This window comes from Cucurbita pepo, chromosome LG10 (genome assembly GCF_002806865.2).
Source record: "Cucurbita pepo subsp. pepo cultivar mu-cu-16 chromosome LG10, ASM280686v2, whole genome shotgun sequence".
NCBI lineage: Eukaryota > Viridiplantae > Streptophyta > Magnoliopsida > Cucurbitales > Cucurbitaceae > Cucurbita > Cucurbita pepo.
Window position 1 is genome coordinate 7,488,528 of NC_036647.1, and position 14,015 is coordinate 7,502,542.

Genomic DNA, 14,015 nt, shown 5'->3' on the forward strand with positions numbered 1-14,015 from the left:
TTTTTGTCAGCTCGACAATCTCTTGCAAAATGCCCCACTCTACCATAATTGTAACATTTGTCGAAGTTACAATCATTCGCATAGTGACCATATTTTTTACGCTTATAGCACTAAATGTTAGAATGATATCCTTGATTGTGTCTTTGACTACATCCTCTTCTTCGACAATTTGCTTGGCTCGACTGTCTCTTCTCCTTATAATGTCCTTCATTACTGCTGCCTTGACCACCTCGACCATTTTCACAACTTCCACGACCTCTACCTTGAAAATTTTGAGAGTAGAGTACCTTTTTCTTTTCATCTTTGATTAATGCCTTGGTTTGAAGTGCTTGATCGAGTGTTTCCTCCTTCTTTTTCTTACGTTGCTCGTGTGTCTCGAGAGAACTGGCGAGCTCATCGACCGTGAACGTTGCTAGGTCCTTTGACTCTTTTATCGCACATACAACATTCTCGAAGTTGTTGGTTAATGACCTCAAGATCTTCTCCACAACCCGCGTCTCAGGTAACATTTCTCTGTTTCGATTTAGTTGGTTTACTACAGTCTGTACGCACGTAATGTAGTCAGACACATTTTCTGACTCCTTCATCTTCATGCTCTCCATTCGTCACGAAGAGTTTGGAGATGCACTTGCTTGACTCGGTCGGTTCTTTTGAACACCTTTTCTAAAGTGTCCCACGCTTCTTTTGAAATAGTTGCCTTGACAATCTTCTCAAAGCCCGACTCGTCAATGGCTCGGAACAACATGTATAATGCCGCCTGATCCTTTGATCGCAATTCTTTTAACGCCTTGTTTTGTGCTGTCGTATAACTCGTGGTATCCTTTGGTTCTTTGAAACCTTCTTCGAACACCTCCCATGCATCTTGAGAACCGAGAAGAGCTTTCATTTGGATGCTCCAATTCTCGTAGTTTGTCTTCATTAATCGTGGTAGCGGCATTTGACCCATCACATTCGCCATTGGCTCTGATACCAATTTGTTAAAATAAATCTCACACACACACTAACGATAGAACGCTCCGTTTGTGAAAAATACTACTCACGTATTTGTGAAAGAGATGTCGAGAACGGAGAGACAAGGAGACAAAGAACACTGAGTTTATCAAAAAAAAGCCTTTTCTATTGCTCTGTATTTGTTTTCTCTCGTTTTTGCTCTAACTTTACAAAAGTATCAGGTATTTATAAGTTTTCTAACTCTAATAATAGGTACGGGAGAGACACCCATAACCCTTCTTGGCCTTTTCTTTCACCTTACTTCTCAAATTAACCCTCCTAACAAATTACCTAAAATTAACATTTAGCATTTTAAGTTTATTTCAACAAAACTAACATTTAGCATTTTAGGTTTATTCCAACAAAATCAGCCTACTGTTATTGAATTGGAGAATCTGTTTTCTAATCAGGAAGCTTTGATTAAGCAAATGACTAGGAGCAACGAGCTTTCCCCAAAGTCTGAAGATGTGTTGTATGTCAAAGATCAAAGGAGACAAAATTTTCATTCAAAGCCTTCATCAAGCAATGGGAATCAATTCAGAAGTGAGGAGTTGTCAAAAAAAGTCACATAAAACTTGTTACAAGTATGGAAAACTTGGCCATTTCAAACGAGATCTCGGGTGATAGTGGTGTGACATCGTTGCGGAAAGCCATGTCATATTAAGCCAAATTGTCGAGTTAAAATGCAGGAATCAGAAGCAAATGTTGTACATCAACCACTGAGGTTCTTGACCAGCCAACAAATGTGACTTCAGCTGTACATCAAGATGATGTCTCTACAAATGCTCATGCCTTTATAGACTACAATGAAGAATGGACTGTCGATTCTGGTTGTTCTGATCATGCAACTGGAAACGAAACTCTTCTATCAGATGTTCGTCCACATTGTCAAAAGAAGGTCATTGTGACAGCTGATAATTCAATGCATCCTGTGACGAAAGGAGATTTGAATGATGGGACTGTTCTACTCAAGAACGTTTATCATGTTCCTGGTTTGAAGAAAAACCTTGCTTTTACATCACAAATAACAGATTTAGGAAGATATGTTCTTTCTGGTCCTAAAGACGTTCAAATACTTTCTAATGTGAAACATGTTGCTGCTATATCATGTTATGTGGAAAAATAAAAGAATATCTGTATGTTTTATCAGATAGTGATGAATATATCAAGAAAGTTACACATAATGCAAGCTCAACTCTTTGGCATGCTCGTTTAGGTCATGTGGGTTTTCAGTTGTTGCAGAAAATATCCACAAAACAACTTCTTGATGGTGTCCCTATCTTTAAAGATATTCAAGATGATGAGATTTGTCCAGACTGCCAATATGGCAAGTCTCATCGTCTTTCTTTCATAAGCTCAAAGAATAGAGCTTCAACAATATTGAAATTGATTCATTCTTTCTTTTGGGACCGACGCGAACAGCAACCTATACGGGCCTTCATTATGTGATGGTGTTTGTGGATGATTTCTCTCGCTTCAATTGGGTATACTTCTTAGAACACAAAAGTGAAGCTTTTTCAAAATTTATTAAGTTTAAGCATGCTGTGGAAAAAGAATTTGAATTGAAAATCAAGTGCTTGAGCACTGATAACAGAGGGGAATTTCTTTCAAATGATTTTATGGAATACTGTAAGGAGCATGAGATTCAGCGTCAACTGACTTGTCCAGAAACCCTGCAACAAAATGGGGTGGCTGAGCGCAAGTTAGCTCATCTTACATCAGTTTGCTTGTCTTGGCTGCATGCGAGGAGTCTTCCAAGAGAGTTATGGGCATTAGTTTTTCAAACAGCTAACATTGTCGTAAATCGGCTGCCTCCATGACCAGGGATAGAATCATCATCATTCGAGCTGATTTATCATCGTAAATCCAATGTGAGTTACTTNTTTGTGAAAAATACTACTCACGTATTTGTGAAAGAGATGTCGAGAACGGAGAGACAAGGAGACAAAGAACACTGAGTTTATCAAAAAAAAGCCTTTTCTATTGCTCTGTATTTGTTTTCTCTCGTTTTTGCTCTAACTTTACAAAAGTATCAGGTATTTATAAGTTTTCTAACTCTAATAATAGGTACGGGAGAGACACCCATAACCCTTCTTGGCCTTTTCTTTCACCTTACTTCTCAAATTAACCCTCCTAACAAATTACCTAAAATTAACATTTAGCATTTTAAGTTTATTTCAACAAAACTAACATTTAGCATTTTAGGTTTATTCCAACAAAATCAGCCTACTGTTATTGAATTGGAGAATCTGTTTTCTAATCAGGAAGCTTTGATTAAGCAAATGACTAGGAGCAACGAGCTTTCCCCAAAGTCTGAAGATGTGTTGTATGTCAAAGATCAAAGGAGACAAAATTTTCATTCAAAGCCTTCATCAAGTAATGGGAATCAATTNAGTCACATAAAACTTGTTACAAGTATGGAAAACTTGGCCATTTCAAACGAGATCTCGGGTGATAGTGGTGTGACATCGTTGCGGAAAGCCATGTCATATTAAGCCAAATTGTCGAGTTAAAATGCAGGAATCAGAAGCAAATGTTGTACATCAACCACTGAGGTTCTTGACCAGCCAACAAATGTGACTTCAGCTGTACATCAAGATGATGTCTCTACAAATGCTCATGCCTTTATAGACTACAATGAAGAATGGACTGTCGATTCTGGTTGTTCTGATCATGCAACTGGAAACGAAACTCTTCTATCAGATGTTCGTCCACATTGTCAAAAGAAGGTCATTGTGACAGCTGATAATTCAATGCATCCTGTGACGAAAGGAGATTTGAATGATGGGACTGTTCTACTCAAGAACGTTTATCATGTTCCTGGTTTGAAGAAAAACCTTGCTTTTACATCACAAATAACAGATTTAGGAAGATATGTTCTTTCTGGTCCTAAAGACGTTCAAATACTTTCTAATGTGAAACATGTTGCTGCTATATCATGTTATGTGGAAAAATAAAAGAATATCTGTATGTTTTATCAGATAGTGATGAATATATCAAGAAAGTTACACATAATGCAAGCTCAACTCTTTGGCATGCTCGTTTAGGTCATGTGGGTTTTCAGTTGTTGCAGAAAATATCCACAAAACAACTTCTTGATGGTGTCCCTATCTTTAAAGATATTCAAGATGATGAGATTTGTCCAGGCTGCCAATATGGCAAGTCTCATCGTCTTTCTTTCATAAGCTCAAAGAATAGAGCTTCAACAGTATTGAAATTGATTCATTCTTTCTTTTGGGACCGACGCGAACAGCAACCTATACGGGCCTTCATTATGTGATGGTGTTTGTGGATGATTTCTCTCGCTTCAATTGGGTATACTTCTTAGAACACAAAAGTGAAGCTTTTTCAAAATTTATTAAGTTTNCTGTTTTCTAATCAGGAAGCTTTGATTAAGCAAATGACTAGGAGCAACGAGCTTTCCCCAAAGTCTGAAGATGTGTTGTATGTCAAAGATCAAAGGAGACAAAATTTTCATTCAAAGCCTTCATCAAGCAATGGGAATCAATTCAGAAGTGAGGAGTTGTCAAAAAAAGTCACATAAAACTTGTTACAAGTATGGAAAACTTGGCCATTTCAAACGAGATCTCGGGTGATAGTGGTGTGACATCGTTGCGGAAAGCCATGTCATATTAAGCCAAATTGTCGAGTTAAAATGCAGGAATCAGAAGCAAATGTTGTACATCAACCACTGAGGTTCTTGACCAGCCAACAAATGTGACTTCAGCTGTACATCAAGATGATGTCTCTACAAATGCTCATGCCTTTATAGACTACAATGAAGAATGGACTGTCGATTCTGGTTGTTCTGATCATGCAACTGGAAATGAAACTCTTCTATCAGATGTTCGTCCACATTGTCAAAAGAAGGTCATTGTGACAGCTGATAATTCAATGCATCCTGTGACGAAAGGAGATTTGAATGATGGGAGTGTTCTACTCAAGAACGTTTATCATGTTCCTGGTTTGAAGAAAAACCTTGCTTTTACATCACAAATAACAGATTTAGGAAGGTATGTTCTTTCTGGTCCTAAAGACGTTCAAATACTTTCTAATGTGAAACATGTTGCTGCTATATCATGTTCTGTGGAAAAATAAAAGAATCTCTGTATGTTTTATCAGATAGTGATGAATATATCAAGAAAGTTACACATAATGCAAGCTCAACTCTTTGGCATGCTCGTTTAGGTCATGTGGGATTTGAGTTGTTGCAGAAAATATCCACAAAACAACTTCTTGATGGTGTCCCTATCTTTAAAGATATTCAGGATGATGAGATTTGTCCAGACTGCCAATATGGCAAGTCTCATCGTCTTTCTTTCATAAGCTCAAAGAATAGAGCTTCAACAGTATTGAAATTGATTCATTCTTTCTTTTGGGACCGACGCGAACAACAAGCTATACGGGCCTTCATTATGTGATGGTGTTTGTGGATGATTTCTCTCGCTTCAATTGGGTATACTTCTTAGAACACAAAAGTGAAGCTTTTTCAAAATTTATTAAGTTTAAGCATGCTGTGGAAAAAGAATTTGAATTGAAAATCAAGTGCTTGAGCACTGATAACAGAGGGGAATTTCTTTCAAATGATTTTATGGAATACTGTAAGGAGCATGAGATTCAGCGTCAACTGACTTGTCCAGAAACCCTGCAACAAAATGGGGTGGCTGAGCGCAAGTTAGCTCATCTTACATCAGTTTGCTTGTCTTGGCTGCATGCGAGGAGTCTTCCAAGAGAGTTATGGGCATTAGTTTTTCAAACAGCTAACATTGTCGTAAATCGGCTGCCTCCATGACCAGGGATAGAATCATCATCATTCGAGCTGATTTATCATCGTAAATCCAATGTGAGTTACTTTCGTATTTTTGGGTCTATTTGTTATGTTCATGTACTGAAACATAATCGAACTAAACTTGACCCAAAGGCCAAGAAATGCATTTTTGTTGGCTATGATACTTATAGAAAGGGTTGGAGGTGTATGGATTTGGAAATAAAGATGGTTATTGTGTCTTGTGATGTGGTGATTGATGAAATTTCAAGTTACAAAGACGATGCAGATGGGAGCACAAGTACAAGTACTGTTGCACTTTTTCTTGATGATTCTACGTGAGGGAGAAAAGATTTTTCAATTGCGATAGACATTCAAACTTAAGAGAATACAGAAGCCACCACTACAAATATTGAAGTTGTCACAAGAAAAAAATCCTCAAAAACAGAAAAAATAACCAGGTCATTTGTTTGTTCTGTCCTATTTTTTTTATAGGAGATAAAGTGAAAATGAGTCGAAGTTATACAGCGAAGCTAAAGGAATTTAAGGATGGGAAAATGCAATGATGGAAGAAATTTCAGCACTAAAAAAAACTGGCACCTGGGAGCTTGTACCGAAGTCTCATGATGCCGATTTAATTACTTGTAAGTGGGTTTACAAGGTGAAGAAAAAAGCTTGTGGTAGAATTGATAGACACAAAGCTTGTCTTGTTGCTCGTGGGTTCTCTCAGCAATATGGTCGAGACTATGATGAGACTTTTAGTCAGGTCGCAAGGATGGTAACATTACGGACAATCATCTCTTTAGCTACTAGTAAGGCTAGAATTTATGGCAGCTTGATGTGAAAAATGCTTTCCTTTACGGAGAGTTGGATCATGATATTTTTATGGAGCAGCTGCAAGAATTTACCTGTAAAGAATATTCTGATTATGTGTGCAGACTTAAGAAGGCATTGAACATACTCAAACAAGCTCCTTGTGCTTGGTTTGATAAGATTGCTCAATATCTTAATTTTTGTGGTTTTTGTTGGCTTTTTCGCCCTTGATCTCACTTTAATTAATTTCAATCAATTAATTGATGTTTTGATGATAACAAACCTACTTTTTAATTATGAACTATTGTCAGTATTTTGAACCCACAGTATAAGATCGGGAATAACGATTTCAACGACTTTTCAATTACTCAAATCAGAGCTAAAACGAAGAAATTACAGTCGAGACAACATACCCGACGTGATGATGTGGCAGCAAAATCAAAATGATGGACAAATCAAAATATATCAAAGTATGACATTTATAGCAATTTCATGGTGCAGTAAAAAGCAAAGCATCGTTGCTTTGTCAAGTTGTGAAGTAGAATATGTAGCTGCTACAATGACTACTCAAGAGTGTTTATGGCTCACGAGGCTTATTCAAGAGATGGTGACTACTCTCAACCAATCAATTCAAATTAATTGTGATAATGAAAGTGCAATAAAACTTGCTGAAAATTCGATGTTTCATGCTCGTTCGAAATATATTGAAACTCATTATCATTTTGTTCAAGAGAAAGTGTTATCGCAGGATGTTGAATTGTAATACATGCTAATGAGCAAGTTGTAGACATATTTACTAAGACACTTGCCAAAGTGAAGTTTGAAGTTTTTCATAAGGCTCTCGAAACTTAGAAATAAACTTGTACTAAGGAGATTGTAAGAATTTAGTGCAATTTATTGCTAGTTTGAATTAGTCAAGATATTCGTAATCCGTTAATATTTGGAGAATATATTAATTATCGAATATATCTTAGATATTCGTAATCAGTTAATATTTTTAGTTCGTTTATATTTTCATTAGATATTCGTAATCAGTTAATATTATTAGTTAGTTTATATTTTCATTATTTGTAGGTATCAGTTGATAGCTTGTATCCTATTTAAACAACATGAATGAAGATTGAACATTCGATCCCAATTCTATTTCTCATTCTAAACTCTGTTGTTTTCTTGAGTAATAATATTTTCAGATCTATTCACATTCTTAAGCCGTAGATATTGTGTTTAAGATATTGTGTTTAAGGGAAGCTAAAGAAAGGTTTAAAGACACGCAAGGAAGTTTGAATTCAAAGAAGACCAAGTAAATTTCTTTTAAGGACTCTAATAAGGTAGTTCCATTGCCCCAACAAAGATTCATGAGGATATAGGACCATTGAAAAGGAAAGTGTCAGCCTAAAGAGTACGAGTGTCATTTTGCTAATTTTTAACTAAAGATTTTATAAAAGAAATTTTAAATTTTTTTAAGATTTTGAAAAAGAAAAAATAATAAAACATTCCGAAGGTAGTAAATTACCAAAATACCCTTGCATTTCATTTAAATTACAAATATTTCATGGATTAGAAAATCCGATAAGAGACGGGTGAGTGTACTATAGAAAATCTGTGGTATTTTTATTTTTCACAGCTGGATTATCGCCAAATCTAAGTATGTTCTAGAGGAAGCAAACTCATCAAATCCAACCACCAAAATTCAAAAGGGAGGTTGGTTGCCCATTTACTGGAGAATTTTCGAGGTTTTAATGTCGGTTTAAATTCCCTCTATAAAGGCTGAAGTCGGGGCCTTCATTTAGAGCAAGAATCAAATTAAGTCGAGCCTTCACCCATGAGTTATAGCCTCCGAGATTTTAGGTTTCTTATTCTCAAATTTCTTCCAGATTCGAGGACCATAATCCATCATTTTCCTTCAAACTTATTTCTACACCTAAATAAACCCGGAAGTGCTGAAAGTGGCTGTAACAGACACTAAATTTTTTACTTAATTTAAAGTCGATATTGTATACATATCATGAACATTGAATGCATAAATACTCCATTTAACTTCATAAAACATAAACTTCATCTTAAAATAATTCTTTTCTTGCCCCCTTTATTCCATTAAGATTTTATTATTTTAGTGGTTATACTTTCAAAATAGTAAAATAAGAATTTCTAATCCGGTTACAAAGAATTTCTAATGATGCTACAACAATTATACGGTGGATGATATGATTTACCTGACATGTTATTCATATTTTCGAAAATATGAAATTCCCAAAAATTCGAACAATATGTCGGGTACAATCTTGATACGACTTAAAAAATTGAAATCTAAGTTACAATCTCATCATCCACGGTGAAGTTCTCATGCCACGATTCAGAAATCTTGCGTAAACATTAAAATATAGAGAAAGAATAGATTGTATATACAGTTACAAACTTCCTTTATGTAATTGTAATGAAAACTACATAAGTGGTTACATAAACCGAATTCTATTGCTTCAATTTTCTTCTCATTTACTAAAAACATATGAGTATATGATCTGCTACTATATATAAAACAAATGAAAGAATGTGACCAGGCGATCGACTAGCTTCCCGTCCAGCTCGACCTGGCTATAAATTAAATACGTTCTCAACAACGAGCTTAGTACATTTTCATTCAAAGTTTGTCTCATCTTCTGCAAAGATATTATATATAAAGTCACGAAACCGCTTTGAGTATTGTTTAGGATCGACAGCTGATATCGAAGTTGGATCGTATTGAATGGACTTGTAGGCATGCTCAAGCTTCTTGCTAATGTCATAATCTTGAAGTATGTCAATGATACCAAAAAACATAACCACATCATAATATTCTCCTGTTGGCTCTCCAACTAGTTGAAACTCGCAGTCACTTCTTCTCACGGTTTGTTCGACTCGAGCAGGCATGTTTACGCCCAATTTGATACTCGACCATCTACAAGTTCAAAAACGAAGTATGTTGAGTTATGAATCCATTTTTACTGAATCAATCAATAGAGATTTCACCTGGATGGATCTAGGAAGAGTTGATCCAAGTCGACTCTCGATAGACGAGGAGCTGCATCATTCTCGGATCCACCTGAAAAAGATGCATTTCGTAATTTGGTGAGGGAGAGAGAGGCTATATTGTAGTCAATAGTTTATTATATATATCATATTTGATATTTTATTGTAAGCAAATATCTAGATTTTTGATTTCTATTACGGCATACATAGATATCATGTTTGTTCTTTTATTATAGGCAAATAGCTTGTATCCATTATTGTTATTTCCATTTATTGTTATTTTCATATCCTTTGTAATTTATTTGATTCTCTAAATGATTATAAATAGAGAACTTTCTACATCATTTAGGAGCGGTGGTTTTAGCAAATATTTTCAAATGACAGAGGGAAGAAAAGAAAGAGCAAAAAAACCTGTAGGAGTGCGAGCCCCGGAAGGTATAAATTCACCTGCGGCTGAAGTTTCCCTAAAGTGAAGACCAACAAGAAGACTATAATCCATAATTCTTTCTTGTTCGAGAAACTCACAGTCCCGATCAATTTGCCTACAAGAAAGTCGATAAACAAACATCAAAATGAGACACGAAAAGGTGTTAGGATCGTTGGGAGGGAGTTTCACGTTGACTAATTTAGGGAATGATCATGAGTTTATAAGTAAGAAATACATCTCCATTGGTATGAGACCTTTTGGGGAAGCCCAAAGCAAAACCGTGATAGCTTATGCTCAAAGTAGACAATATCATACCATTGTGGAGATTCGTTATTCCTAACATGGTATTAGAGTCATGCCCTTAATTTAGCCATGCAATAGAATCATAAGTGTCGAACAAAGAAATTACTAGCCTCGAAGGTGTAGTCAAAAGTGACTCATGTGTCGAACAAAGGATGTACTTTGTTTGAGGGCTCCAGAGAAACGAGTTGAGCCTCGATTAAGTGGAGGTTGTTCGAGGGCTACATAGACCTCAGAGGAGGCTCTATGGTATATTTTGTTCGAAGGGAGGATTGTTGAGGATCGATGGGAGGGAGTTCAACATTGGCTAATTTAGGGAATGATCATGGATTTATAAGCGAGGAATACATCTCCATTGGTATAAGAATTTTTTGGGAAGTCTAGAGCAAAACCATAAGTGCTTATGCTCAAAGTGGAAAATATCATACCATTGTGTGAAGTATAGACTTTCACCTGCAAAACTCTTGAAACCATGATTTTTGAAGTCGGAATATGAAGTTAAGATCGAGGTCCTTAAGGATGGTGGTTTCGTCAATCTCACTCTCAGGCTTATCTGTTGTGCGTCCAAGAATCGACCCTTTCAAGTCAAACCGTCGGTGAATGGAATATTCCGAGCAGAAAAGATTTCCCATAATGATGAACCTTACCTATGTTTAGAACATAGGAATAACTCATAGAATTTAGAACACAATAAAGTTTGTTGCAAACAAATGTTGATTTACCTTCTTTTGGATAGGCCCGGTTAATTTAACACAATGAAGACCATAGAATTTGGTTACCAAAGTGGTCTCAAAGGCTCTCACATGGTTATAATAGGCAGATAGCATTCTTATCAAAACCTGCAAAATGAGGCCAAATAATAAGAGCCATTGTTGATTTAAAAATGAACAATGCAAAGAAAACCCTATCTCACTTTCGCTTCCGACTTCTTCATTGTCTTGATCATATATCGGTCGTCATTGGTCAAGTAGAAGAAGCTACCACTTTTACCAGGAGACGAGAGTTCTCGAAGAGCATCGTTCCCACAAATCGATAGCATATAATCAGCTGGATCTACCTTGAACAATTTCCTCAGAGTTCTGATGACAAATGACAATATCCATTAACAAGTCTATGAAACATTTATAACAATTTTGAAAATTTGGTAAACAAATCAACTAGATTTTTGTGAGATCCTACATCGGTTGGGAGGATAACGAAACATTCTTTATAAGAGTGTATAAACTTCTCTCTAGCATATGCGTCTTAAAAACCTTGAGTGAAAGCCCGAAAGAAAAAGCTCAAAGAGGACAATATGTGTTAGCTGTGGGCCATTACAAATGATATCACAGCTAGACACTAGGCGATGTGCCAGCGAGGAGGTTGAGCCCCAAAGGGGATTGACACCAGACAGTGTACTATCAAGGATGCTAGGTCCCAAATGTGGGTAGATTGGGGGGTCCCACATCAATTAGAGAAGGGAATGAGTGCCAGCGAAGACACTAGGGGTTGAGCCCTAAAGGGGGGTGGACACGAGACGGTGTACCAGTAAGGACGCTAGGCCCCAAGAGGGGTGAATTGGGGGGTCCCACATTGATTAGAGAAGGGAACGAGTGCCAGTGAGGACACTGGGGTTGAGCCCCAAAGGAGGGTGGACACAAGACGTGTACCAGCAAGAACGCTGTGCCACAAAAGGGGGTGGATTAGGGGTGTCCCACATTTGGCCCCAAAGGGGGTGGATTAGAGGGGTCCAATGAGTGCCAGCGAGGACACTGGGGGTTGAGCCCCAAAGGGGGTGGACACGAGATGATGCACCATCAAAGACGCTAGGCCCTAAAAGAGAGTGGATTGCGGGGTCCCATATCAATTAGGAAGGGAACGAGTGCAAGCAAGGACGCTTGACCCCGAAGGGAGATGAATTGTGAGTCTGATGATGAACGACAACATCCATTAAATAATCTATGAAACATCTATAAGATTTTAAAAAAATTCTATAAACAAATCAATAAGATTCTCGACGAATGCCGAACGTAAACCTAACCGTTCCTTTCACACATCTTCTATCCATTTCTCTAAGCATTGTACTAAACTACTGATCTTCTTCCAAAGAGTAAATGTAAGAAAAGGAAGGAATAGGCATTGTACCTGAAAACTAAGGGGCAATAGTCCTTCCATTTGAACTCACATGACTGGTGGGGTGGAGTGTACTTGCTTCCTTCCGAAGGAAATTTAGTCCAAACTTTTTCCTTGGGATCAAAAGCTGAAGGCTTCAAGTCGAGCGACGCGGCCGGGGCGGGTCGTCCTACCGAATGCCTAATCAATCCTCACATAAACATACTAAGAGTTAAACAAAATAGTCACAATAGAATTGAAAAATACAACCAAACTACCTGATCCCAAGCTGCAAATTAAGCATTAGATCATAGTTCTTATGCCCTTTACAAATTGTCTCTCCTTGCCTCTTACAAGACCTTGGCTTCTTCATTGACATCCCAAATCCTTCCTTCTCCAAATTCATCGCCAACATATACTCCGCCACATCGCACCGACCTCCCGCCGACGACGTCCTCTCACTACAACAACCCGTCACATAATCATCCCCCTCCCCGCCACACCACATTTGCATTCTATCAAACGGCTTCTCCACATCGATACTCACCCGACCATCAACCGACATCCTTCTCGGCTTCCCTCCGTCGTCCCCTTTCGACGACCGCCATACCGCGAGCTTCTTCTGCGACGGCAAAACCGACACCTTCTCCCCATGACATATCTTGCAATCACTAAAATCAACATTGTAAACATCTTGTGGATCCCATAACACATTCCCTGATGAAACAGATGGGTAATAACTCCCATTTTGTTCTTCCGGATCTCTACTCCAATACCCCACATAGAAGCTCCCATCAGGCCATTTGAATGTCCCATTCCCTCTAGGCAACCCACTTTCCCAATTCCCATCATACTTATTACCATTAGTCCAAACAAAGCTCCCTTTCCCACAAATCTCCCCATGCTTCCATTCCCCAACGTAATAGTTCCCATTCTTCCATTGATATCTCCCACTCCCTTCTTGCAAGCCCCTCCTCCAATCCCCATCATAACAATCCCCATTAGAGAAGTTCTTAACCCCATGGCCATGTTTCAAATTCATAACCCATTTCCCTTTATAAGTGTCCCCATTTGAGCCAGTATACACGCCATTCCCATCCATATAGCCACTCTTGAATTCCCCTTCATAGGTGGCTCCCGACGGCCAATTGAACCGCCCTCGCCCCATTGTTTTGCCTTTGCTCCATTCACCAATGTACATACACCCATCGGTCCATACGTACTTGCCTTGTCCGTGAGGGAAGTTGTTGCACCATTGGCCTGTGTAATAGTCGCCATTTGGGAGGATTTTCTCGGCGTGATAGACATCGTTGGAATTCAATTCAGTGTCTACCATGTCGCCAAGGCCTTCGATATCGCCGTCGTCGGCGTGAGCTACCGACATTGTGCCGAAGATGCTGTGGGCTCGCTTTTTGGCCGCTTGGGTTTTGCGTACCGTCGCTTCCCATGCCTTCAAAACGCCACTGTCTCTGCTCATACTTAGATTAAAACACGACAATTTGAAACACCCAGATGGGATTTTTGATTCAAAATCGTGATTTGGGAATTTTTTTGGATACCCAATTGTGAAAAATTGAAAATAGAATCGAATTTCGTGAGTTTTAAGGAATTATGGAACAATGA

At 38.0% G+C, this 14,015-nt stretch overlaps 1 protein-coding gene across 3 annotated transcripts; it reads right to left on the minus strand.

The window, feature by feature from the left end:
* Positions 1-9,049: 9,049 nt before the first annotated feature.
* LOC111804165 (phosphatidylinositol 4-phosphate 5-kinase 4-like) lies at positions 9,050-14,015 on the minus strand. 3 transcript variants are annotated; one of them, XM_023688879.1, is made up of 8 exons: positions 12,671-14,015; positions 12,426-12,593; positions 11,215-11,380; positions 11,024-11,140; positions 10,755-10,948; positions 10,022-10,116; positions 9,575-9,647; positions 9,050-9,503 (listed from the first exon to the last, which is right to left on the minus strand). In XM_023688879.1, the coding sequence occupies exons 1-8, from the start codon at positions 13,867-13,869 to the stop codon at positions 9,203-9,205; spliced, it is 2,313 nt and encodes a 770-aa protein (XP_023544647.1). In that variant the 5' UTR covers positions 13,870-14,015; the 3' UTR covers positions 9,050-9,202. The 3 variants fall into 3 exon arrangements, with proteins under 3 accessions (XP_023544647.1, XP_023544646.1, XP_023544645.1); XM_023688878.1 differs by having other exon boundaries at positions 9,986-10,116; XM_023688877.1 differs by having other exon boundaries at positions 9,418-9,503; positions 9,986-10,116; positions 10,755-10,854.

Bases quoted from the DNA above. Each gene is read 5' to 3' on its own strand.
- LOC111804165 (XM_023688878.1), bottom strand. From the start codon at position 13,869: ATGAGCAGAGACAGTGGCGTTTTGAAGGCATGGGAAGCGACGGTACGC. The intron at 10,117-10,754 runs GTGAAAGTCTAT...ACTTTCTTGTAG, and splicing joins TGGTTTCAAGAGTTTTGCAG to GCAAATTGATCGGGACTGTG. The intron at 9,648-9,985 runs GTTTTTTTGCTC...CATCTTTTTCAG, and splicing joins CGGGGCTCGCACTCCTACAG to GTGGATCCGAGAATGATGCA.